At 34.9% G+C, this 26,991-nt stretch overlaps 1 protein-coding gene across 12 annotated transcripts in view; it reads left to right on the top strand.

The window, feature by feature from the left end:
- The window catches only part of LOC126650852 (heparan sulfate glucosamine 3-O-sulfotransferase 1-like), a 51,255-nt gene extending 25,357 nt beyond the window's left edge, over nt 1–25,898 (top strand). For 9 of the 12 annotated variants that reach the window (XM_050336222.1, XM_050336166.1, XM_050336203.1 and 6 more), the window contains 2 exons: nt 7,657–7,729; nt 18,086–25,898. In XM_050336222.1, coding sequence (XP_050192179.1) covers nt 18,204–19,133 — 930 coding nt within the window. In that variant the 5' untranslated portion in view covers nt 7,657–7,729; nt 18,086–18,203 and the 3' untranslated portion in view covers nt 19,134–25,898. The remainder of the gene's footprint in view (nt 1–7,656; nt 7,730–18,085) is intronic. The other 3 variants (XM_050336240.1, XM_050336144.1, XM_050336230.1) reach the window with 1 other exon arrangement.
- The last annotated feature ends 1,093 nt before the right edge of the window (nt 25,899–26,991 follow it).

Genomic DNA, 26,991 nt, shown 5'->3' with positions numbered 1-26,991 from the left:
GTATGACTTTTTTACCTCAAGCAATTCTGATGTGTGTCTAAATTCAAGAATGTGACAGAGCTTTGTTGGATATCTCTTTTCAGTCATGTCTTGAATAGAGAGAAAAAGTGAAAATATAGTTCTAAAAGTTAGCTGAGATATTGACAACTGATCTTCAAGAAAGTTTCAGAGAGGTTGTCTAGTCTTAATCAAATAATAAAATGTCAGGTGTAAAGACATTTATGGGTTTATTAGCATTATTTAACCCAACCTTATGAACTGTTCCAAAGCTATCAGACTCAGTGCAAATAATTTCCAGTGGCAGGTGGAGTTTGTATACTTATTGTAGAGGATGTTTACTGCAGAAACCTCAGCAAATCTCAGCAACTGAATTGATGCTTTCATCTAGACCACTTCCAAAGCAGTGTATTGGCATCTTGAACTGTCCGCTTGTTTTTGGTTTTGGACTTCAGTACTAAATTAAGACCCTCTAGGATACAAAAAGGTTCCATTAAGTTGTTCTAATTCATTTGACTCTGTCTTACAAAGCGATTTGTAAAAGACATAAGACTAGCATTGTTTCAAATGCATTGGGAACACAAAGCCTGTCTTTACACAGCAAAATTTGCAGCTCATAGTAAGTTATTCAGACTAAGAGAAATGAAAGCCAACTGCAAGGAAGCACCTCAGTGATACTGAATGATAAAGTGACAAGTTAAATTCACTGTAAATAAATGTAAAATAGTTCTCAAAGGGTAAAAAAAAGTCCTTTTGTGCACAAGAATGGACTTCAAACCGACTATATCTTCAAGAACTTCACTGTGAGATTATGTATTCACGGAGTATTCAGTGAGCTATGAAAATAGTAGCAGTAAACAAAAAAAGGAGCAAATTTAATATTAGACATTTTTAGAAAGAAATAGAATCAATTAGAGAACATCATGCTTACAAGCAGTCACAGCACTGCACCTGCATCTTGAATAGGTAAAGAGAGGAATGAGTAGGATGAGCAAAGGATAATTAAATAAATCTTTCAAACAAGGGACAAGTAGGAGAAGTTTTCAGTTTGGGAAGAAGAAAGTTGAAGAAGGCTATGACAAGTTTATTAATTCATGAGTGGTGAGTAAATATATTATGAGTGATTTTTCACTGACTCTTCTACTGCAAGGACTCTGGGCATTAGATGAAACTAGTACGTGGTATGTTTAAGTGAAAAAAAAGGAAATATTCTTTCATATTTCCTATAATTATACCATGGAACTCCTTACCACAAGCAGAGTTTGCATTGATTCAAAAAGTAAGATTGGTTACTGATCCTGTAAGGACTATAAAGCTAATAATTCAGAGAGTCACTGAAGCTCAGACTCACTGGATGCTAGGAAAGCATGTTTGGAAAAATGACTGTGTTTGCCTTGGTTTTTTACACTCCCTTATGTGTCCATGATGGACCACTGCTTGAGAGGGGATACAGGACAAGTAAATGCCTGGTTCAACCAACCTTTTTTAGATGAAGCTTAGCAAATGTTTCAGTTAAAAATTCTAACAAGACACAAGAATGCTTCAGTTTGCCTGTAGCTTCAGAGATGGAGGGCTGTCCTTGTTTCTTTTTTGTTTTTATTTTAGTTAATCTGAAATTAACATCTCCATTGAGATGAATGGCATAGGATTTTTAGATGCTTGATGTTATTGTTACGTGAAAGAATATTCATTTCATGGCTAATTATATTTCAATTTACTCGCTGCATATGTATCCATATCTCTTTTTCTGCATTTAATCACATATCAACTATTGCCATGTATTTGCTTCCTGTACTTTCTTTTTAATATATCTTGAATGAGAGATTTGGGCTGAAGAGTTCAGTGTTTATTGGCAGATAGCTACACTGGACTGCACAATTTTTAAGCATGGGAAAAACAAGAGGTGGTGTCTTTTACTAATTACCTGGATAATGAAGGAGACAAGGGTGGCTCTAAGTGAGGAAGACTGCAAGCATACTGGAGAACAGGACTGGATGTCAAGATGCTGTTGCTATATTCCAGAAATTTGAATAAAATAGGCTGCAGTTTAATGGGAACAAGCATAAGTAGAAAAAAAGAGAAACGTTTAACTGTACAAATCCCAGCTATGTAGTTGTTGACTAGCTAAGAGTGCTGCACAGAAGAGTGTGATTTGATGGGCTAGAAACTGCCCAAAAATTAATGCCATTCAGGCAAAAAGGCAGGAAGAATATAAGGATTATTTACACAGACCATAGTTTAGAAGCCAAGTCGGATGCTTGTTGTTCTCTGTGTTAGTGGGGTCTGATCTGAGGAAGGGGGTCTAGAATTCAGTGTTGTGATGTGAATATGAAGCAACAGAAAGAGTCTACAGATCAGTGAAAGTGGTCAGTATCTAGATGACTTGCAAGCTGAAATTAAAAGAACTGTGACTGTTATCACATACCCTCTTAATTTTAATCACTGGATCATGTTATTTTGTGCCCTGGCATGTCCAAAATGTAGAAGCATCTGAGTTCCTAACTTTCTCTGTTAGCTTGCTCAAGTTTTTATATTTGCAGCCTTTTCTCCTCTGGCATGTGACTCTGGTCTGACATGCTGCTGTCCTTTCACTTGTCTTCTGTAAATCATTCAACCTTACTTATACTTTAACTATCAATGTCAAACTGTATTCTCTAAGTGTATAATTCCTCATCTTAAGTAAATCAGTGAAACACAGAAGTTGTGCTTTGATCAATGACAGTGGAAACTACGGTCATTTAGTCAGAAATGGAGATTTTTCTCTGCCACTCCTTCCACAGAACTCAATAAACAGACCCATCCAAACTTATTAAAAATTATTTAGACTTTATATGAAATTTCTATGGTAAAATTCTTTTGTAAGTTGCTACATTTTTTTATATGATCCAGACCCTAGTTATTATGATCCTAGAAATGTAGATTTTTCAAAATTAATTCTGTTTCCCCTTGAGCTCTTGTAAAATCTATTCTTTTAATAGAGTGTTTATATAAGAAAGTAAATACTCTATTTTGAAATACAACTGAAAACATCCTTTGCTGGCTGTTCTTGTCTTCTTTTTGTTTGTGTTATGTAGATCTGCAGTCATATTTAGTGGCAATGACACTCCTAGATTAATTGTGCATTGTTCAGAGCATATAATTTTGTCAGTTTCAATTTTGTTGCCTTTTTGTTTCACTGAAGCATACTTTGTGAACTTGTGAGGAGATGAGCAAGGGTTATCCCAGTTCATTTATCTAATGTAGCAAAGTACACACTCTGCATCTTTTGACTATCCCTTATATTAACAAATTATTTATGCTTGCAATCTTCTGTTGACAGCCACCTCTGAACTCCCTCTCTCTTTTGAGAGAGACTGACCAGAATGAAACATACTGTTCCTAGTCATTCTGAACTATTCGTTTACCAAAATACATTAAAATTGTAGTGTCATTTTCTCTTGCTGCTTTTGCATACTAATAGTGTGCTTGCCTTTGTCCACTGCTCTGCATCAAACTGAGGTTTTCAGTGAGATTTTTGAGGGCCTCACAAAGAATCCTAGGGGTAGGGCTTTCCAGGAAGTCTGAGGGATCTAGAGTGTCCATGTCTAATTTGAAATTCAAATTTCAAATGAATCAGTAACTGAAGCTCCTTAGACTTCTTTGAAACTCTCACCCTGTATCTTTTTCTGAAGAGATGCATGGTGCATCATGGTCCTGAATTAACTGATGCTGAGAATTTCCTGTGCATTCCTACACTTTGTTTTCCGAGCTAATTTTTTAATCCTCATTGAATCTTTACTTTTTACTCAGATACTAATAATGCAGCATGTAAAAATTTTGCTCAGCAAAATAGGATATGTGTTCATTTTTACAGGAAGGGGGGTATGATCTAAAAAAATTTAATTTATTTCATTCATTTAATTTTAACATATCATGGCTACCTTCCATTTTCTTATTTTTTTCAATGTAATTTCTCTAAATTTGTATCAGTGACTTTTTTTTTATTATTGTTCATAGCTTTAAAATTGTTATCTTTCAACATAAGGATTTATTTTTTGTGATAGTTTGTCATCTCTGTGATTTAAAATCCCTCCAGAACACCTGGATGTATTTCTAAACATGCATAGTAATTAAACATTTCCTTCATTGTTGAGATGTAGCAATGCAACTAAGCATTTCAGTCCATTTCATGGTTTCCTTCACTTTTCTATCACCTGGACAATTGAGGTGTTTGTAATATCACTACAAGGTGAGGAAAAAAATTCTGAAGAGTACAAGGTGAGGAAGAGAGAGGAATGTTTCAAAACTTTCAGAACTTTGCTACCAAGTCAATAATTCTATGAACGATTTCCATGGGACTAAAATTGGACCAGCATAAATACTTCTGAAAGATTTCACCCTCAAGCCTTGTCTTCAAGGGGAAATTACTGTGAGAAAGCTGAGGTGTAAATTTTAGAACATATTAACTACTGAGCATTAACTCCACATATGAGGAGGATGCTCTACTTGGAGACCATGTAATCAACAGTAAATTCAAACTCCATCTCAGTTTGTTATGACAACACTGTCCAAGGTATGTTTGATCCAGCCCCCACAAAAAAATGTGGAACTTGATCTCCAGTTCTTTCAATTTCCACTTCAATCCAGTACAAGACCATCCTTATCACTTTTGCCTTTCTTTGTACCTGTACTATAGTAGAATCTAAGTTTTTTTAAGTTTTGATATGTTGTAACAATTCCAAGTTCTTCTGCACCTGAACATTTGATCCTGAAATTGTTTACAATGTACGCATTTATCTATTTACAATTAACTTTTACAATCTACATTTATCAGCATCAGCTGCATTGCTCATGAACCCAACTAATCTTACATCAGACTGCATTATTCTCTATTACTGTCTGTTCTGTATTTCTCTGTGTGCTATATATGTGTGTATTTGCACAAGTATCGAACCTAACTGGTCACTAAAATTATTAATAACATGGTTTTGCCTACAGATGCTTAATTTTTTTGCTTTTCATAACTTCCATTGCTTTTTCCACTCCTTCTCTCTTTAACTTCTAACTTTGTGGTGCTTTTAGTGGAAATCTGTTACATGTTTTAAGTACCTCACATTCAATTTCTCTTGCATACTTGCATACTCATACATTCACAGCAGATCCATGATGTTTTATGAAACAGGCTGGACTTGATTTATTTCTCCTAGTGCTTTTATATTTGACTGAAATTTTGTGTCTGAAAAATTCCCAGACTGTGAATGACAGTTATATTGTTTATATTTTTTTAAATGTCAGGGAAAATAGCTTCATTTTATGGGTTTTGGTGTTTGGTGTTTTGGTTTTTTTTTACATACTCTAATTTCTTATATAATTTTGGTAAGCTCCATAATATAGGAATTGAGACTCTTTCACATTCAATATTTGAACTCCTTATTTCTCACATGCTGACACTTCAATACTGTTTGATGGTATCATCTTTATTCTGATCTCAAAAATTTGCTCTTAACTGTTTATTATCTATAAACTCAAAGCAACTTTTTCTTTTGATTATAATTCTTTTTATAGTATTAATAGGTGTGATAACTTTTCAAGTACACCCATGTCAGACTTTCCTCCCTGGACAAAAAGGGTTCTAGAAGATATTTAACCTGCTCTTAATATTAATGTTCTTTTTGCATATTTAAATTGACAGATGCCATAAAGAAAAAGTGAGACATGAGTATGAAAACATTTTAGCTAAGAAACATCAAACTACAAATCTAAGATGAAAATTCAGCATTAAAAATGTAAAATAATATATACAATTTATAGTTTCTAGAAGAAATACTCTCTTCCTTTGAGAGGAAAAGCTACTATCATTGCTTTAAAACAAAGCTGGCATCAATAACCAGTAGCTTACACTGCTTACTTGCACTACCTTTTTTAGTATGCTATAAACAGAAATAAAACATTAAATTTAAAATCCAGATTTATTTTCCCCTGTGAGCACATATTTAAGGTAAGGGAGTAAGAAGACCGAACACTCATAATCAGAATGCAAAAAAAATCTTTTATTGCCACAATATAAAACATGATGTTGCTTTAAATAGAAGTATACATTTTTCACAAGCTGGACTCTGGGGATATTAGGATTATGATGATGCTTTGCAAAGCACTATAGCTACCAATGGCCAAAGAGTAAGGTATTAAAAGCTGAGAGCAGAAGGATGGTTAGGTTGTATAAGTAATTTGGAGGTTCCAGCAGAGAGCCTCTTTCCCGAAGTAACTTTCAGGTTAATCTTTCCAAACTACTTTGCATTTTTGAGGTTTTTTAAATATTGAAGTTCTCATTAAATGGTAGGAGGTTTGGACACATCAGCAGCAGCAAAGAGGGAGGATGCAAATGTCTGCCGGAGAATTGTTAAATATGCTAGCATATGTTTCTTCCATCTTGTTGAGTTAGAAAATTGTTGTATCAGTGCCTGAAAACAGACAACCTTCAGTGGAGATCTCAGCCATCCTAAAATACAAAAAAAGGCTCAGATGCTCAACATCTTTACATCACCATTTATGTAGGAATTAAGATTCTCTAGTCTTACATTCAGTGCTATCCAACTCCATCTTGCTTTTACTAAAGGAGTAAACTCCTGTTCACTGTGAATAATAGCAGCAGATCATCTTTCTGATTTCATGTGCTTTTAGGCAGTCTGATTTGGAAGTGTTGGTTTAGTGCTTTGCTTTCTGATTTTTTCTATGAATCACACTGGACTTGCAAATTAAATGGTATTCAGATGTTGACATTTGTTCTTCAAATGGTTTAAAGTAAATGCTAAGACACTGATGAAGGATACTGCAGAAAACCTGCTGAAAATACTTCTGTTAACACTCTGGAAAAACTCATAATGCATTGAAAACAGGGGGAAAATGTAATCAGAAGTAAAATCTACAGTGAGATAATTACTTTCTTTAAAATTGCACTATCCGTAGGGACTGCTAAGTGTGTTTATGAGGCAAGAGAAACAAGAATCAGGATGCACAAAATGTGTATTTTATGTTTAAAACCACCACATACAAACACCTATGTCTTTGCTTTATATAACACTGCTTTTCTGGTGATGGAGAACAGGTGAAAGAGAAACGAGGACTGATCATCAACTTTTTGGTTTTAAATTCCCTGAGAAAGAAATAGAATGGACTAGAACAGCATGGAATGCTGTGGGTAATAAGCTATATAATAAGAAAAAAAATAATTTTGGCTAGAAAATGGCAATGAGAGATCACAAAATTGATTACCTCATCCTATAGAAAAAGTAAACTTCTTTTGCCAGTCTGAACCTGAAATAACATTTTGAACTTTGGGGGATTTTTTCCCTTTTATTTGGGAAAGAATGAGACTGAGAGGGAGAATGCAAGGTAGTGGAGGTGCCTTTCTTCTCTATGCTATGTTTAAAGTGTTGGTCCTTGGGGAAATGACCCATTGTTGGGATGCTTTAAGACCAGTCTGCTGTCGTACTCCATCTGTTTGAGTAGCTGAAATCAGGGGATTTAGAATCAATTAAAATGCTTGCGCTGTGCAGCCTGCCCCCTCTTAAGAGAAGGACTTTGAACATTCTAACATTTTATTGCTCTAATAATATGCAGTTAATTATGAGAATATATCAGAGTCCTTTCTTACCTTTGCCTCTTTCTCCTTTGCTATAGGAGTTTCTAGAGCCTTATCAAATACCTGAATACTGGTAAGACCAGTCAGATCTAAGGAGAAAAATGTGAAAAGGTAAGATATCTAGGTGCAATAGACGTTTTCCAAATTGATACTACAATTTAAAACAAAAAATAATAAGTATCAATATTATTTACTTCTATTTATAGACAACAAACAAAATATTTGAACCTGGGAGGTAATCTTACTGTGCTCTTATTTAGTCTCTGACCACATCTATTGTGGCTCTTTCTAATCAGTTTCTAATGTGACAAATCCTCATCATTTGTCACAAATTCCACATATTCGAAGTCTTAAAGTCTTGATCCTGAATGTATGTGAGGGCTTCTAAATATGACTTTACCTTAAAGACTTAGGTGAACATCGACAGAGCTAAAGGTGCCAAAGAATTGCTGTAAGCACTCTCAGCCATCAAAGAGCCTTTCTGAGAAGTTGTAACTGATCTGAAGTGAAGCAGCATTAAAGGAAAAGTGTGGAAAGCTTGTTTGGGTGCAACATAGCACAGAGCTATGGGTAGAAGTGATGCTCTATGGCAGGTACCATGTTCTGCTTGAATTAACCATGCTGTTTGATGCAGTGGTTTAACAACGGAACATGTTTTTGTGGGGAGACTTTAAACTTGTAGATGCAGAGGTTATTTTTTACATGGGGAAGTTGTCATAATAACTGGCTGGACTGCGGCAAAGAGGAGAGGGAGTTGCTTTGTTTTCCACTCAAGTGTAAGAGGTATTGACATACATACAGATATCCTTGGTTGGACTACTGACATGACTACAGGTACAGGTTATATATCGAAGTTTGAAAAATTGGGACTGCACAGAAGTTTTCTAAGTAGTGCAAAGAACAGTCAGTTAGGACCCTACTAAAACTCACAAGTCCTGGAGAAAAGTATAAGACATGTTTGGTATTAGCTAACTGTTCTCAGACTATTGGAATGGTGAATGTTCTTTTACTTCATTTTAACATGCTACTTTGGCAGTGGGAACAGTTTTGGTAAGGAGCAAAGATCTGATTTTTGCTTTTCCATAATAGCCAGAAAATAATCTGCCTTTTACTTACTCCATATTTTCAGACTGTCATCTTTGACTCTCTGTCTTGGCCTGAGGAGGAGCGCAAAAGACACATCAGTTTTGCACACCAGGCTGTTTTGTGTTTTTTACTCCAGTTATAAGGCATTTTCTAATGTTTTCTCAATTGCTTTCATTCCTGTGTGTCAACAGCGATCTACTGGGTTGAACATGCACATAGTTTGACAATGGATATATGTTGAAGGCATTAGTTGAGTTTCTATTCAAGAAGAACCTTATCTATTTGTTTCTTTTCTAGTACGTTTGCCTGTTCTATATTACAGTATATTTACCTTTGTTGTTAGCAAGGATTTGTTTACCAGGGTAAGACAGAGTTTTGCCGTTTTACTACTATCTTTATTAATCAGTGTAAAGAATTGTTAGGCAGTTGCTTTCTGTGGGCTCTGACTTGAAGTCGTGCATGTTTGTTTACTTTGGGGAAAGACAGAGAAAGATGAGGCCCTTTTTTGTATCGTTTTTGATTCTTTGATGCCTAAAATCTCTCAGCATATCTAAACTCTAAGTGGATTGAGTACATTTCTTAGTTTTGCAAATCCTATTATTTTATCAAACATTCATACTCACACCGTTTCTCTCTGATTTGTATCTTCATCTTCCTCTTATCAGGGCCCATGCCAGTACCCAAAAATGTCAAAACTGAATTTTCAGTGTTAAGTCAATTGTCTAGATGACTTACGATTTCAGTTTCTTTATATTCCCTCACATCCTCTGTTCTTTCTATTCACTCACTGAAAAAAATTGCTCCTGAGCTGTTATTTTTTTCCTTAAATTTTGTTCAGTCATCCTTTACAAGGCCAAAGCATTTCAGCTCTGATGGACCTTGCAGCTGCTTTGTTTTATTGCAGGTGAATTCTCAGCTCACCCTACATCTGTGCTTTAGAGTATATTCCTGAGCCAAGAAGTTGGCTCCTTCTCTTAGTGTTTGAATTTGACATTAGAAGGTCTCCAATCGGCTGATTGTTGGATAACAGGACTTATAACCAAGGGTAGGATCAGTTTATTTCATGCCTTGTATGAGGGGGAAATACAGCAGTTATATAGGACCCAATGCAGCAATTCTTATCAGTCAGCATCATATAACTACTTCCCAGAGACTAATGCCAGAGCCTCAGAAAAGTTATTCAAAAAGATATAAGCAGCGAGTAAGATGATACTGACCTTGGCTCATGAGATTTGTCTGAAGTGCCTGGCTGTTGGACAGCATTCCAAGTGGGGACAAGGGAGCCTCCTTGCCCACAAGACTTTGGCTGCATCTCTCCCTGGCCATTTCCTCACATGTCACTCCTGGCTGTTTTAGGCAGCTCCCCGTGCAGCTGCCACTGTCTGAAAGTGGCAGCTTTTGGCAGTGCTGAAAACCTAACGTATAATATTGACAAGTTCTGCCCAGAAAAATTCTCCTGTGAGACAATCTTATCTCTTTTTGGAGTCCTCGGAGTTGTAATGCTTTAGAATCCCCACCAGTTCAGATTAGCAGGGCTTTATGGGTTTTGTGGTTTTGTTTTGGTTGGTTAGTTGGTTTTGGCAGGGTTGGTAGGATTTTTTGTGGTTTTGGTTGATTGGGTTTTTTTAACGCCAGGAAGTTGTGTTCTTTACAAAGTCACTTACTTGACATGGATTTCCTGTAGGAATTTGCTGTTCTGTACCACAGAGAGTTAACCTGTCTTCATCCCTATCAAATGCTTCTTTTGCCATCTCTGACCCTCTGAGGAATCTTTTCCTTTGAAAGACATGTCTCTCATAAATGCTATGCATCAAATCCTAATTTTAATTCCTAAACATCCATGAGTATTAAGGTGTTCTTCGTGACAATGAGTGTGGGAAAATTATTAGTATTCAATGAATTATACTAGAGGTAGAGAGGCTGAAGTTTAACCTTGTTACTGTACTGTAGAAATATTTTAAAAAGCTGGTTACCAGCCACACATCATTACTTCTTGCACCTTTACCACTACTGCTTATTTGGCTGAAGATCTGACATGGTATCTTTGTTACTTCAATTTATATTAATCCAGATGTATAATTAACAATTAGAGGTGTAAGTTTAATTCAACAAAATGGTAGTGCAATTCCATTTGAAATACGCCAGTGTGATAGAGTGATTAGACAAATAAAATTGGCCTTCTCATCTGTGCTATCTGACCATTATCTATGCTTTACATCTTAATAGGAACTGAATTTCTTTTTATGTCTATTTAGAGATATACCTAGAGTGTACCTGACTTTATGGACTATACATATTAAAGACCTTTATGAAATTGTAATTCAGTAACTTTTATGCAGATGGTTTGAATATGATATTTTTGAAAGATACCATAAAATATAAGTATGTAGGCTGCACTGGAGAAGGTTTGTTTACCTCAGAAATTTATTTGTGTGTTTATACAGTATATATTACCGCATATAAGGTAATATGACTGCTATATATTTGCAGTCATACTATCATCAGGCAATTTTCTATCTTGAGTTATCAGAAAAGGGAATTAGGAAATGTAATGCTAGCCTTAGGGAAATAAAATTTTTTCAAAACTTCTATCTGCTACTATCACCTGCCAATGATTTAATGTGTTTATAGTTTATGCTAACCTTTCTTAGCTTTCCTTTTTATCCATTGTAGCCTGTGTAGCTGGTAGAAGCCTGCAGCCAATTGCTGTTACTTTGCAGCTCCTATCTTTATTCACCAAATAGCTATTTTCTTTTTTATTCCTTTTTTTATTCCTGTAAGGTAGTAAGTGTAAGCTGTTATAAAACTGCAATGTCATTAGAAAAGGTTCATACAAATAAATTCACTGCTGATATTAGGACTTTAAAATGCTAATGTCTTCATCTTTCTTTGGGATAACATATTTTTGTATTGATGCTTAAAGAAACACCTTTAAACTCCTTCATTACCCGGAGTTATGATAGCAAGACATCATTTCTGGACAGTCTGTGGGATCATGGATTTTTAATTAGTGCTTCATTTAGGAATTCTTAGTACATGTCCCTATTAAAAATGTGTTCATAATTTGAGTAAAATTAAAGTGAGCAAAATTCTTAATGCATACAAGACTCTTAAGGTTCTGTGTCCTCACTATGAGCTGCTGCAATATTGGTTTGACTTTGGATCTGTGGTCCTTTTTGTACTTCATCCTCTACCCCTTGTATGACCAGGGTCCAGTGGAGCTCAGCTTGCAGCTCTGTTACAAAACATCAATGTCATATTTTACTGCCTCTAAACCTTTCTTGCTTTCTCCAATTTGTAACAGACATTTTTCATGACTACAGGTGGGAAGTTCTTCATGTCCAAGCCATGTATATCGATGGGAACTGACTTAACTCTCCTAACTGATTTTGATAAAGCCCACTAATGACATATTGGGAATGTTATTTAGTTATTACACTTAAGGGCAATGGAGTAAATGCAGCAGAAGAGTTTCATGCCCTATCTAAAGATAAAGAGTTATCATTTGCTGGGATAACTGTCATTACATACACAGTCCTTAGTTTCATGGAATAGTTAATTTGGGATCCTCCTGAATCAGACTGCACTTCTAGGGCACAGCTCTAAACCTATTCAATCCCACCTATTTCTGATTTAGCTCACCCTAACATAAACCTGAAGTAATTGCACTGCTTGTAATAAAATTAAGGCGTACCCACAATTTTTTCTACATAGGAAGCCTTTTCAAAATTTTAAATATTTTTCACACTCAGAAATGTACTTTTCTCTTGATTCTGTCTAAGCATATCAGAGCTGTGTGGATAGAAATAGCTGAACTGCTTCCTTCCACTTAATATTAAAGAGGATACTTTTTTGTTCAACCATTGGACATGTGCCAAGTATTTTTAAATCTCCAATTATTTCACAAATGATACTGTAAATTAGAATTAAGGTATTACGAAGAGGCCTTTCGCTGATAGTATTACTTCTAATATGTAATGCCTAGAATTAAGAGAATTAGTCATTGCTTTATTGGATTTGAATAAATTGATACTGGATTGTATTAAGCAATGTGTCCTACACACCCTGGATATTTCATTTGCCTGTTTTTAAAAAATGTCTAAGCCATACTGAGTGCAGATTTGCATTTATTATGCCATGTAACTAGCTCTAGTTTTACCAAAGGAAAATCACCAGCCCCATTTCAGATATTCAAAAACTTTTAGAATTTTATTAATGTTGCTGTTCTTTAGAATTATCTATTACATAAATCCAGTATGTATGTGGATATTTTACACTGGTCTAACTGTCGTCACAGTATGACTGTCTTCCAAAAAGATTTCTGAATCAGTTCACCTTATATAACCTTTGGTTGTGAATAGTTAGAGCTATAGCTTTTCTATATTGTCAGCATTGGAGATGTTCTTAATTATAGAGATATAATTGAGCTGTTACAAATTTGTGTGCAAGTAAACCTTAACATGTTTGAATTGTATTCTTCTCAGTGATTGATCTCTGTGTTGGGATGAGTTGATATTTAATAGGAATTAATAGGATAAGCAGTACAATTTTTTCCAACTCCAAATATATTTTTAAAAATCAAGACAAAACTTGGTGCTTTGTTATACTTGCTCTGACCACCTCCCCCTGTTGTAGTTTTCAGCTGCCTACAGTAGTATTTCTGCTCAAATATCCTGAAACATCAAAATTCTGAGTTTGCATTTGGTTCCAATGTTTGCGGGGGGAGCAGATGGTAAGAAACTGCTGTATTCCACAAAATACTTGAATGTTATGGTGAAACATTGAGGAATCTCTTTGCTTTTAAGTTCAGCGTGTAATCCAAGTATCACAAGAGGTGTGAGAGGGTGTTGTGTAATGGCACAAAGTTGGAATTGGAAGGAGAATTGGAAGCCCTGGGGTTTTTATTCTTGGCTCGACTATAAATCTGTTACATGACCTTGAGCAGAGCACATTAACCTTGACTTTCCAAAGCATTTGCACTCTGAACTGGAGCTGCGTGTTGGTCAATTGCAATTTCCTGTGAGGTGAGAACGGTGCCTTAATAGGGTGTAGACAGATCATTAACACAGAGTGCTGCTAAATTCTCCAATGGAAAGCATTACGGGTAGTGGGAAGTATTATTAGGAACTAATAATATTATAAATTAGTCATTATAATACAGTTAGGATTACCCTATGATGTTGTACTTACCCCAAAGAAAGATAAATCATATGCTGCTTAGAAGATTTTTTAGAGTAGAGTGGAGCATTTAAGGTCTTTAGAACATTTCTGCAATATTAAAATGATTTTTCAGCCTGTATAGTAGCTTCTTCAGTCTAGTCTAAGGTTTTTAAAAAGTAAAACAAACAGAAGCCCAAGGTATTGTTTACTTAATTAGTCCTATCTGCAGCATGAATTTATTTCTGAACTTCATTTCTGCTTATTAAGTATCATATCTGTTGATGATCCTTATGTTACTAAGCAACACCAACACCACCAAATAATAGGGAAAAAGCATGTAATAAGGCACTATAGTTCTGAACATGTGTCATGGGGTTAATTTCCTAAGAAATGTCTTCTCAGATTCAAAGAGTGTGCAATGCAGCACTGTAAAATGTATTGTTTTCATTATAAAAAGCAGTTCATATCTTCTAAAAATGTGCATTTAACTGCATAAAGGCATAAAAGCAACACAAAAATTATTCAAATAACATTACAATTATATATGATAAATCATCTTTAAAACCTTTACATTTATGTATCAATTATAGCTTAACCACAGGATCGAACATCTTAGAGCTTCATCGAAATCAATCAAATATCTTAAGCTGAAGCTGGAATGTTATTCTGTTAGAATTGCTCCCAAAGGCAATTTTTATCTGTTTAGGCACCAGTTTTAGAGCACATTCTGAATTTGATTATTTCTGGTAGTATTTCCTGGGTAAGGTTTTGTTCTACCAGTGACTCTAAGAAATTTGTAAAACAACTAATTAATTACAAACTGATTGAACTACCATAACTGTTTTTAAAAATGCTACTAATACTTTGATCCATAGAAAATGCAGAATCTCTTCTGCTACTTGCTTTCTAAGTGTGTTTTATAGAGAAATGTTGATTTCAGATGCTAAATTAAACAGACTCTCGCGCACATCAAGTGTGAACCTGATAACATTTTGGAAGACCAGTCTTTCCTCAGTAATAAGTAGGAATTTCTCACTCAACCTCTTTGAGTTTCAGTATTTACACATAATTCCCAGGTGCATGAAACCAGAAAATACTCAGTTAATTAGGGATAAAATAATACTAGTGTCTTGAGGTTTTTTAAATAAAATAAAAAAGTTAGTGTGAGCATTTTTTCATCTATCACCAGACCTAAGAAGAACATCTCTCTGTCTATACTACTGCAGAGCCCCCAGTTTCAAAGATTTCTGTTTCTTTTTTAATCTAGTTTTAGTTTATTTCAGAGAAATTCATGCTTTTTTCTCTTCCATTCTGTTTTCTTAATTTGAACTAAAATTCAATTTAAACTATTAACCTTCAGTTAATAGGTAGTCTCAAGAATACTTATTCTCAAAAACTCTAAAAATAGCTTTCTTTCCGTTTAAATAAAGTTATCTAAAATACCAAGATATATCAAGAATCAGTTCATGAAATTGTTTCAAGATAGAACAGTTCTGGAGTTTAAATCAGGTAATGAACTGTATGTCTCCACCTTGGTATTTGCAAGTCATTCCTTGCTTGGCAGACTTTCAGGCTAGCCTTGCCTTAGTTCAAAATATTCTATACAGGTGTACATGCATTTGTAATGTTTAATGTGCTGTAATAGCACAAATGAGGTAAGTTGAAAAAAATGGGAAGATGTTTACAAAAACATTTCCTCAATCTTCCTGAAATAATTTTAATTTAAAAACGACAGTGAGTGGAATGTAAATTGACACTGGGATTTCAGAACAGGTTAAAAGAAAGATTAACTGCTCCCTTGCCCCCCGCTCCAAAATCCCAGCCTAGTGGCATCACAGTTCTGGAAAGCAGCTGTGCTGCCATATGTTGCTACTTCAGAGCCCATCTTATGCGTAGCTCTACCATTACTCAGACTGAACTGTTCAGGAACCTCGTGATTCATCAAAAATTTGGCTTGGAATTAGTAAAGCAGAGTCACTTGTTTGAAGGGCGGCATTTCAGGAGTCATTCGAGGTGTGATGCCTCATATTTCATGCTGTACATTCTATGGAGCTTTTCAAAACCAACCCCAGCTCCCATTATAGCAGAACATATTTTAATTCCTCGCAGCACTAAATAGCATGTTTGCTATTTCCCAAATTTGTCATCCAAAAGAATAGTAAATACAAATGGTTTTGGTATAAACATACCTGTTCTTCCCTCCTGTAATTGCTATAGAAATATTTGTGTACTTGAGAACTTCAAGTACAACTTGCATGTGCAGTTCTTAGTAAAAAACTTGTGATCTTTAAAATGAAACTTCCATTCCACTTGGTAAAGGAGAACAGTATTTTCCGCAGCCTGCCTTTACAAAACCAATCTGTACTTGGACTTTTCCAATATTTAGTAATTGTATGTTTACACACTTTTCCTAGTTGAAACTGCGCTCGTTTTGAAGAAGCAGTTGCCCTTTAGGTCTTGCTTGGACATAACAGGGAATCCTCTCCACAGATTTCCTTACTAAAGGTCATAGTTTATTTTTTAAATGACAATTTGAGGGTTAATATTTGCTATCTATCTGTGAGTTTAGCACTCACTGAAGCTAACAAGAATCATTCCCTAGATACCCAAAAACCTGGAGTAGGTTTTAATAAGATTTAGAAAATAGATTTATTGAATCTGCTGCATTGCCTGTTATAAAAAAAATTAAAATCTTTAAGTCTGTAAAGTAAGCCTCAAAGTAAACAATTTTTAAATAGAAATATTGAATGTTTTTCAGGGCCATGACAAATGGGAATTGGCTGTGTTTTCTAAGGTTGTTTCTAAGAGACAAAGTACTGTGACCAATATATTCAGAAAAAGAAAGACTAACTGTGTGTGACACTGAAGAAGGAGCTAAAGTTGTAGCATTTCTGAGACTACTTTAAAATATGAACTATAACTCAAATAGATTCCAAAAATGGTTATTATTTTTTAAATGACTGCTGCTTCACATTATGAAAATAGCTTGTTTCCACACTCTACACTGATAAACAAAACAAGTTAAGAATGTATTCTACACTACAAGTCTTAAAATCCTGTAATTGCTCAGAAGTGGAATGAAGCCCAAGAATCCTTTCAATGAGCATTTGTGCTGTAAGACTTTCAGACATAGAAACTGGCAATCCAAGAATGGTGGTTCCAGTGCAGGTGTTGCATTGATCTGAATTTTTTATTTGTGTTGTGATGGCAGATCTGTAAGCAATCTGTTTTAAATAATATACACACAGGTTACCCAAAAGATTTCAAATGTCAGCAGAACAAGTTACAGAGGCATTTTCTTTCACTTACATTTGCATGGGCACGTACCTGCATTCCTAAAGTTTTTAGAAATTTTGAAGATATTTAACATTCACCACTTCTTAAAATGATCATATGTTACATGGATTAAGTACAAGAAGTTGGCTTAAAACAGACTTGAATCTCTGTAGATGTTTTTAAGTGCCCAGAAAGCATCCAATTGTCTCTTATATGGATGGAGTTTTGGAGTAACTGCAGAATATTACCTGATTTTTGCCAAGATTTTTCCAACACAACATGACTATGCATCACAACACTTGGATAGCTGAAAAGAATCCACTGTCTCATTTATTTTTTTCCCCTGGTTGATCCAAATCAGTCACTTTTTATTCTTGCTTTGACACACAGTTTTCTGCTCTAAAGGGCTCAGGTTTCAAAATTTTGCCTGTGTTTTGTTTGCTGTGTCTAAGTAAACAGAACTTTTTTTATATGATTCATATCTCATTAGAACCCAAATGGTTGCACAACCATCCAGGTCTGTTAGTTAGATTAGGATATACTATTCTAGCAGGCAATTTAAGGAAAGGCATTGACATTCAAGTGTACTTTGGAATTATTTTTAATATCGTACTGGGTATGGCATTTATAAAAAGAGAAGTGTGTGTATATATGGAAGATAATTAGGAAAATCAAAACAAGCGACTAATGGTCAGGAATTTAAAATCAGAGAAAATCAAAGCTGATGAATGGTTAGTATCCATCATTGGTCACCCATGGTAAGGGGAAAAAAGAACATGTGGGGTTCTTCTTGTCCTTCTGTAATAAAATCAGGGAAAGCAAATAATAACTTCACTATAAATTTTCGGTTGGGATCACAAATTAGATTCGTGGATTGAATTGTGAGTTGAATTTTCAGCTGACGATGGCTTTGAAAATACTGACTTGTCTTATTTTATTTTGTAGATGCTTCAGAAACTTGCTGTGTGCTTACCACAGGTTCTGCCAACCATCTCAAGAGGGGACTTACCTATTCTTTCATTAGTAAGCATAACATTATCTTGAAATAATTATTCCTCTCCACATGGCCTTCCTACTAGTGTCAGCTTATCTTCTGCTGACTCATGCTCGGGGTGCTCCTGTTGAGAATGGGGCACTGTTGGAAACACTGAAGTCACAAGTAGGATTATTCAGCAATAAAAGTGAACACTATTCAGCACAGGTGAGACCTCCTGGCACGAGCCGACAAATACCTCAGACAATCATCATAGGAGTTCGTAAAGGAGGGACAAGGGCTTTGCTGGAAATGTTGGATATTCATCCTAATATTGTGGTAGCAGCTACAGAAGTCCACTTCTTTGACTGGGATGAAAATTATGTGAAAGGAATAGACTGGTATAGAAATCTGATGCCATTTTCTTATGGAAATCAAATAACAATTGAGAAAACACCAGGCTATTTTACATCACCACAGGCTCCGGGAAGAATTCATGACATGAATAGCTCCATTAAACTGCTGCTCATTCTAAGAGATCCCACTGAGAGAGTTATATCTGACTATACTCAAGTATACTACAACAGAGTAGAAAGCCACAAGCCTGTTCAGCTTTTTGAAGATATTGTTATTAAGAATGGAGTGCTTAATACCAAATACAAAGCTATTCAGAGAAGTCTATATGATGTTCATATGGAAAAGTGGCTTAAGCATTTCAGTTTGGATCAGATTCATATAGTGGATGGCAATACTTTAATCAAGGACCCTCTTCCTGAATTACAAAAAGTTGAAAGATTTCTAAATCTTCCTTCCCGAATTATGTCTTCTAATTTTTATTTTAACCAAACCAAGGGATTCTACTGCATTAGAAGTGATGGGAGGGAGAGATGTTTACATGAATCCAAAGGGCGTCCCCATCCTCTCGTTAACAGCACTGTTTTAGAGCAATTGTATTCTTACTTCAGAGAGCACAATGCAAAATTTTACAGAATGGTTAATCATTCCTTTGACTGGCACTAATGCATTTGGAGTTGATATTTCTTAAAAAGGGCCTGAAGTAGACTCTTTCAAACACATCTTTATAAACTGTAAAGACATATATTATGAAAATTAACACACTGGCTATATGCTTCATTGGAATAACACATTTGTTAACTCATTGAAATGGTACTCTTTATGTTGGGAAAAATAAGTTTTATGTATTTGTATGATTACTGTGAGTCATATTCTGATCTTTCTCTCATCATGCAAATACATTAACTTAGTACAGCAAACTTAGTACAGACGTGTATCTCTACAAAATTTGTGCTGTTTTGGAAAAAATGCTTCTAACTGTAAAAAATGTAAATATTTGAAATGGTATTATTCTAACTGTTCTGTATTTTTTGTTGTTAGTATTTTTTTATATCCCACACAACAATAATGGTGTTGATTTCTAGAATTTTCATAAAATAAGCTCAAATTGTATGTTAAAACAGGGGCATGAATAGTGGCTCCAATAAATCATTCATCCTCTTTAATATGCTGAAGTACTTAATCAATAAATAATAAAAGGAATCTCCTTCACCTGTAATTTTGAATAGGTGAACTAGAAGCTACCTGTCTGTATATCATTAGTATTAAACTATTAAGCCACACTCTTACTATCCTGGGTTTGCAAAAAAATCTCCAAAATCACAAATCTCCAAAGTAAGAACATGAACTGTTTGAAGAAGATTAAAGTGAGAGTTCTGAATATAAAGAAATTAAAATATCCCAGGCAGCCTCAATTTACAGTGATACTTTATACATTAAAAAAAAAAGGCATAAAAATTATTAGTATCAGCAACTGTACAAATATTTGATTATATCAATTTCGTCACTTTGCTCTTGAATGGAAAAGTTCTTAGTTAGTACTACCATATTAATTATGTTTGCATTCTGTGAATAGTTATTCTATTGCTCTCCTGGTTTTGGTTTATATATCTTCCTTGGCACATTGATTCATGTTTAAAAAAAAAAAATTATTTGTTTGCCCCCTGAAGCATGGAGTAATTCTTATTTTGCCATTTCTAATGCAGACCATGGAACACTCTCAAAAAACATCCTGTTGAGTGATATATCTTAGACAGTGTTCAATACGCTCAGTATGACAAACTCAGATTATACATAAGAATCACATTTGTCTATAGCTCTGCATTAGGATTCTATTTTCAAATTTTTTTTTTTTTACAGTATTGTGCTGGTCTTTTCTACTTTTTCTTGTAAATATTTTATTATCGATACCAAAGAAAAAAATCGACTTGAAATGTTAAATGTTAAATTTGCTGCCAGATAGACCTACAGATGCAGATGTGCTTGTTTGCCACTGTACCTTGCAATCCAGACACCCTGGTGCACCCCCTGGTAGAAGCAGCGCTCAGCAGGTGCCTCTGAGAGCCCTGAGAGCACAGGTGAGCTGCAGTGCTGTGGGCCCACTCTGAGCATCGCAGCGTCCAACTCCACCGAGCCCTGGGGAGGGTCCTGCATCTGTGTCCTGTCTGTCCCTGCTCAGCCTGCAGGAGTGTGTATGTTCTTAGCATGGGATTCGATCTTCCACTTCACAGGCTAAAAGGTATGTATTGCAGTGGTAATTTGGGGCTTCTAATACCTTATGACCAGGCCACTTAGATATTAGGCGTGTAGGAGTATTCCACTGAAACTGCACAGAACCAGACTTGACTCGGAGTATGTGGAAACAGCCTTCATCAATATTTCCTTAATAAATGTAAAATGTTTAAAATAATATAATAAATCCTATTCTTTACCTGTTCCACTACTTGTATATGTATATATGAGAGAAAATTATTTTCGTTAGCATGTAATTAATCTCTGAAATTACCTTTCTGGACTATGATTGTTTACTACATCTTTGATTTCTACAGAAGCCCAAATTGTTTTTTACTTCTGCCACTTTTTCTGAGATTGTGGCTTCTTAATCATTAATATTGATCAGAGGGGGGCACTAAGAAGTACAATATCAATGGGACTGTCTATAAATATGAATATATTTGTTTCAAATTCAAAGAATGCATTGTTTATGCTCATCTTCTACCATCTCTACAAGATACCTCTACAATTGGATAGGTAAAATGTAATAATTACAGTTGTACAGTTTAACAACATCTTCTTTGTTATTTGTCAAGGGAAAAGTTACACCATAAAAATTCAGTACTCTGAATTAACAGTGTGATTCTATATCAGAACAACTCTTTGTATTTTGTGGGCACAGCACTTTTGCCTGATAACAGAACTCCCAAATCCAGATTTGCAGTATTTTTTAACACAGCCTGTTCTTTCTGACCAATGTAATCTCAGTGACAAACAAAACCCCTTCCAGTCCACTAATTTTAGATTTACATTATTGAAGGTAGCAACATAAGTGCAGTTTGTATCAGATACAAATATATTGCTTTATTTCTTATACATTCCAAAACTCTCTTCCTTTTCTCTCTCTCTTTTCTTCCTTTTCTCTCTCTCTCTTTTTTCTTTTTTTTCCTTGCAAGAAGTGAATTTGAAAACAATGTATGCTTTAGCAAAGGTTTCAGGTAGATGCTAGTAATTGAAGAATTCACGTCTATATGCCATATTCAATTTCATAGGCTTCCAAGAAAAAGGAAGAGAAAAAATTCTAATGTCTTCCTATATTTATGCCTGCAGGCATCAAGTCTTTCTCTTTATTCTCTGAAGTTTGCAGCTAATCTTTAAATGAGCTGAATGCAGGAACACCAGTTGGCAGGAGCTTTATGCATCTTTGAAAATGCAGGTCCCTTTCTGGAATTTACATTTAAAGGAGAGCTGAGCTGTATGGATTAGTGATGCATATATCTACTTGATTTGTTATCACTCTTCATTCCTGCTCAGCACTTCTGGGAAGGACAGAGTTGATGGAATGAATTCAATGATCATTTTAGAGTTTACTGAGTTGATGGAATGAATTCAATGATCATTTTAAGTTTGCTAATACCTTGAGAAGTATATTATGCATAGTATAATCTGGGGGAAGGGTTGGTTGTTTTGGTTTGGTTTTGCATAAATCAAGATTCTCATCATAAGTTTAGCTTTGGTAAATAGTCTACAATAACCTCTGCATAACAGAATTCAATAAATATAATAGACTGTAATTTTATATTGCAGACTGTTTCAATCAATTTCTCATTTTGTGGTCTGAGAAATATGCTCTCATGCAGTCCTGGCCTTCTCCATTCTTACTGTCTTCAAGAAAACCCTTCTTGCCTCATGCTCAGGACAGGGATCAGGTCAACTTAACAGACAATCCACTGAGCTACACTTAAATAGTACTGAAATAAAAGTACTCAGTATTTGGCACTTGGAATTCAGAACTAGTCAAATTTTGGAAAGACCTGTAGGATTACAACCAGTTTAAAGCTGTTATTAACAAGTCAGTTCTCAATTTAAGAAATTACAAATATCTCATGAACTTCCACAATTGATAGTAAACCATAAACTATTCTTCTCCACATGGGTCATCAAAGGTTTTTCATCTTATTATCTGATACTCAAGAGGTGTTTGCAAAAGTAAATTTCATGTGGACAGATCACTTAAAGAGATCACGCAGTTATTTCAAAGGTTTCTGGGAGCATCTGAAGTAGATGGCATAGTCACATGTAAGACTACTGCAGAACTTGTGATGATTTGAGCAGCTCTTTGATTTTGTTTTACATTCCACAAATACTAAGCTTTCACTTTAAATACTGTTCCTTTCCTTTTTTAGTAAAATTGCCATAGTTATAGTTTCTTTGATGTACTATCACTGAGAATTAACAGTCTCAAGCAACTGCAGCTGTAACCACATCAGTTTAGCCTTTGCCACAATAAGCAGCACACAGACTTAATATCTATGAGTCTAATATTACTATTTTTTTATATAGACTATATATATTACCAATAGTACATAAAGAAAAATTACTGTGAAACTTAAAAGCTAGGATTTTGCCCCAAAAAGCTCCTAGTATGTAACTAATAGGAAAGAAACCAAGAACTTCCTCTATTGCACTCACACCCATTATTTTAACAGGAATAGGATTGGATTTTTCCATTGTATCCTCTGTATCTAACCTGGCTTTTGATCTTTTCTTTTGTAGCTTAAGCTTGATAGTGCATTTACAATTCCTCTTAAAGAATAACTGTTAAAACAAAGACATTTTTTCAGTATTGTGGAAAACTTTATACAGGCCATGCACATCATTGCAAGCTGCTACACATCAGCTCCTTCGGTATCCACGTGATACAAAGACAATAATCCAATAAAGATTATCTATTGATGACCAATCATATTGATTACTGTCTGGAAGCACATCCAGATGAGGAGTTTTCAGTCTTCATTCACATCAAAAAGAAATTTTTAAAAAATTAGGTTGTTTCTATCAAATTTGACTGCTCATTGTCTTTGCCTTCTTATATTAGATAAAAATTTTAATATTTACATAATACCTATAATTTCTTGCTTTATCTATGTGGTCAAACACAAAAATATGACTTATCAGTTTGCTTACACAGTTTAATTGAAAAAAAAAAAAGACATATCCCCCAATACCTTGGTTCATAGCAAGAAATGCACAATAACCTTTCCTTTCAGAGAAAGGAATATTTAAATTATTAAAATAAGTATTATACAATTGTAAATTATTATTTTCTATATTTGTGGATTTGCTCCTTCATTTCCTTCAAAAGCTTGACTTTTGTCATAGAAATACACAGACACATTGGAAATAAAATCATTAATAATTTGCCTAGCACATTAATCATTACCAGCAGTTAATGAAGAATATTTAGCTACTGGCCAAATAGTTTCCACTTCAATTATTTCAAGTTTCAATGTGACACTAAATCATGTTTCTATTTTCTAAAACTAATTTAAAAGTTAAAGCTGACAGTGGCTAAAAAGACTCTGTAGTATCATTCTGTGATTACAGGGGAATTGTATTGTCTTGTCTTTAAGGTTAATTAACAGTGACATGTGCTTACTACAATTCCTGAAAACATTTTGGAAGCCAAGATTCTAACAGAAATGCAATGTATAAATCAGTCCTTGAACTGCAACTTAGAGAAAACACAACAGATGAAAACAGGCTGCTATAAATCATAGCATATAAATCATCTGTTAAAATCTATGTGATGCAAAATTTACAGCCTCGCCTGTATTAGCCCATCTAACAAGTACTATGAAGCTTATTTTCTGATGCAAAATAGCTTTACACTTTTACATTGTATGTTTTTTCGGTTCCATCACAAAAACCTCTTGATAAGTGCGTAAAGAAAAACATCTTCATGTAAACTCTTTACTGGTGATACAGTTTTTCTCTCAAAGGCCATTTCTCTAGTTTTGTATTGTTTCCTCTGAGATAAAAAGGTGGGTTGAGTCACCCGGCAATAAAAGAAGAGAGTTATCATGCCAGAACTAAGATTACTTCTGTTTATTACAGTTCTCAGTGAAAAACATTTTCATATAGGGACAGATAAAAGTTTACAATCTCTTTGTATTTTCTCTGTCTTCTTAACACAACTCTTACAATTTTTCTTATTCTGAAGAATGTTACTTGAAATACTTACATTGTCACTCTAGAGCTCTGACTCCCAGATTTAAATCAGATGGCAGTAATAAAAAGGAAGCACAGGTAATTAAGAATCCATTCTCTTTGCCTCTTGGACTGGCTAAGGTTTTCTTATTTTTAAACTCTTCCGATGTGAACATTTTGATCCATCATAAACTTTCTATGTATCAGCCAAACTTGCAATACAAAAAAAAAAAAAAAATAGGAGAAGAGAGACTAGAATGCAATAAAACCTGAGCTGAAGGCCCTCTTCTGCTGAATATTTGTTGACATAATATGGCAGAGTTACAAACAAAAATTACGACTGGCCTGGTAAGACAATGCACAGGACTAAACATGCTATTCCAGGGATTTATCTAGGTATTCCACATGCCTGACCAAATTTTATGATCATTAGGCTATTAGGGACACACACGAATATGCATTTTCAAAACAATGTATTTCACCTTATTAGAGAGTACTACAGTGCTGTAGGACAGGTTGAGTATATTAAGCCTGTCCTTGGCTGAAACTCTGCAGTGATATAAAGGCAAGTTGGATGGGAAGTAACAATTGCCCACACGGAATGTTGGGCATTTTAAAATGCCTTATGGAAAATCAGCAGCACTAGAAGCAGCAGGTTTGTTGATTTGACAGGGACTGTCAGTGTAGAAAAATGCTGTGCAGCTGTCATGAGAAGATTGAAGATACCTTTTCTATACTCTGCCACGATACAAATCTGCAACTCAAGACAAGTGACGCAGATGGAACACTGTAAACTGCAGAGGGGGGCATTGCTGCCTTAAGTGACGAAAGATTAAAGGCTCATAAACACCATATGCTATAGCTACAGACACACATATCATACACAGCTTGCAAACTACACTGAGCTTAAAACAAAACCAAGAAGAATCTGCAACTGTGCACAAAAGTGACCATGTTGAAGGCATGCTAAAACAGGGGCAACAGTTACAATATGAGCTATCTATAATTTAGTATTTGTCATATTAATAAACTGAAGTTTGTTTAGACCGTGCACTAGGTACCTTCTGTGAGCTAGCACCATATACTGCTCTTAATATTTTCACCTTACAGACAATGGGTTCAAAATAAGCGTCATTCATTATGTGTTTGCCAGACAACAGTGTTTATGCAATTGAAGTTCTTTGTCAGGTGTACATATGACAAAACTAATAAAACAGATGTACAGATTCTCTGGGAGAAATGGCTAGTGGATCATATACTTAGGGCCTGCCTATGCACAGTGAGCACACCAGAGCAGGGTTTAAGTAAACTGCCTTTCGTAATTGCAAAAAATATTTTCTCATATTTTACTTTCCTTTAATTGGAGAGTGTGTGTGTGTGTGTGTGTGTGTGTGTGTGTGTGTGTGTGTGTGTGTGTAATCCTTCTCCAAATTGTTTAATATTGAACTTAGAATTTTAAAATTCAAACTCACCTAGGAAGTTAAAAGTATTTTGGTTTCAGTGTCCTAAAAAAAAAAAAATTACCATTCAAAGGTTACTACATTTTTGCAACATTAAAATGCTGTTCACCTTCTATTTAGTTCTTTCATGCCTTACATTGCACACTCCCACCTCTCTCTTGAAAATATATTTTCATAGCAAATACCCTTTATGCCAGCTGATTTTAGCGTTATATGGATAGAGTTCACAATATTCATCACTTGCATTAAAAATACAAAGAGTAGGTATGGGCATAGCCAAGTCTTACACTTCCACATAAGTTGGAAAAATAGCATATGAAATAAAACTATGGTCACTTACCATTGGTGCCTGCTGAATCATACTGACCTGTGTGCTACAGGTTAGAGAGAGATGAGGTCTGCTTCAGCCATCCAAATGTCTTCTTGCAACATTTTTTGAGAGCTTGGAAAGAGTGATTTCCCCCTTCCATCAAACAGACATCCAGGTTTCAATCTGAGAAAAATCTTTTTTCCACTTGGTAGGATGTTTGTGTGGAAATGAGTGATTATGTGCCATTTTACCCCTCAAATCACCCACGGGACAGATTTTTGCCAATTGCAGTAAGTAATCCATTGGTAATGGCAAACTAACTTTGGAAGTCCAATTTAATTTCTTTTACTAGTTTTTGGTCCTCCCTTATTTTTGTCCAAAGCATTGTTTGTCACAGATGGTAACTATTTTAGATAAATAAACTTACTCAAATTACTAAAATCTACTAATCCAGCTTTCTTACATACTAGATACAACAAGCCAGAAAAAAAACAGGAGCTTGTTATCTATCTTGTTAGAATCCTTTGTCCATGACTCCTTTTTATCAAAT

The sequence above is a fragment of the Myiozetetes cayanensis genome, unplaced genomic scaffold, assembly GCF_022539395.1.
Source record: "Myiozetetes cayanensis isolate MyiCay16 unplaced genomic scaffold, myiCay2020 scf10, whole genome shotgun sequence".
NCBI lineage: Eukaryota > Metazoa > Chordata > Aves > Passeriformes > Tyrannidae > Myiozetetes > Myiozetetes cayanensis.
The sequence above is the reverse complement of the archived record's forward strand: the minus strand, read 5'-3'. Positions and strand labels throughout refer to the sequence as shown.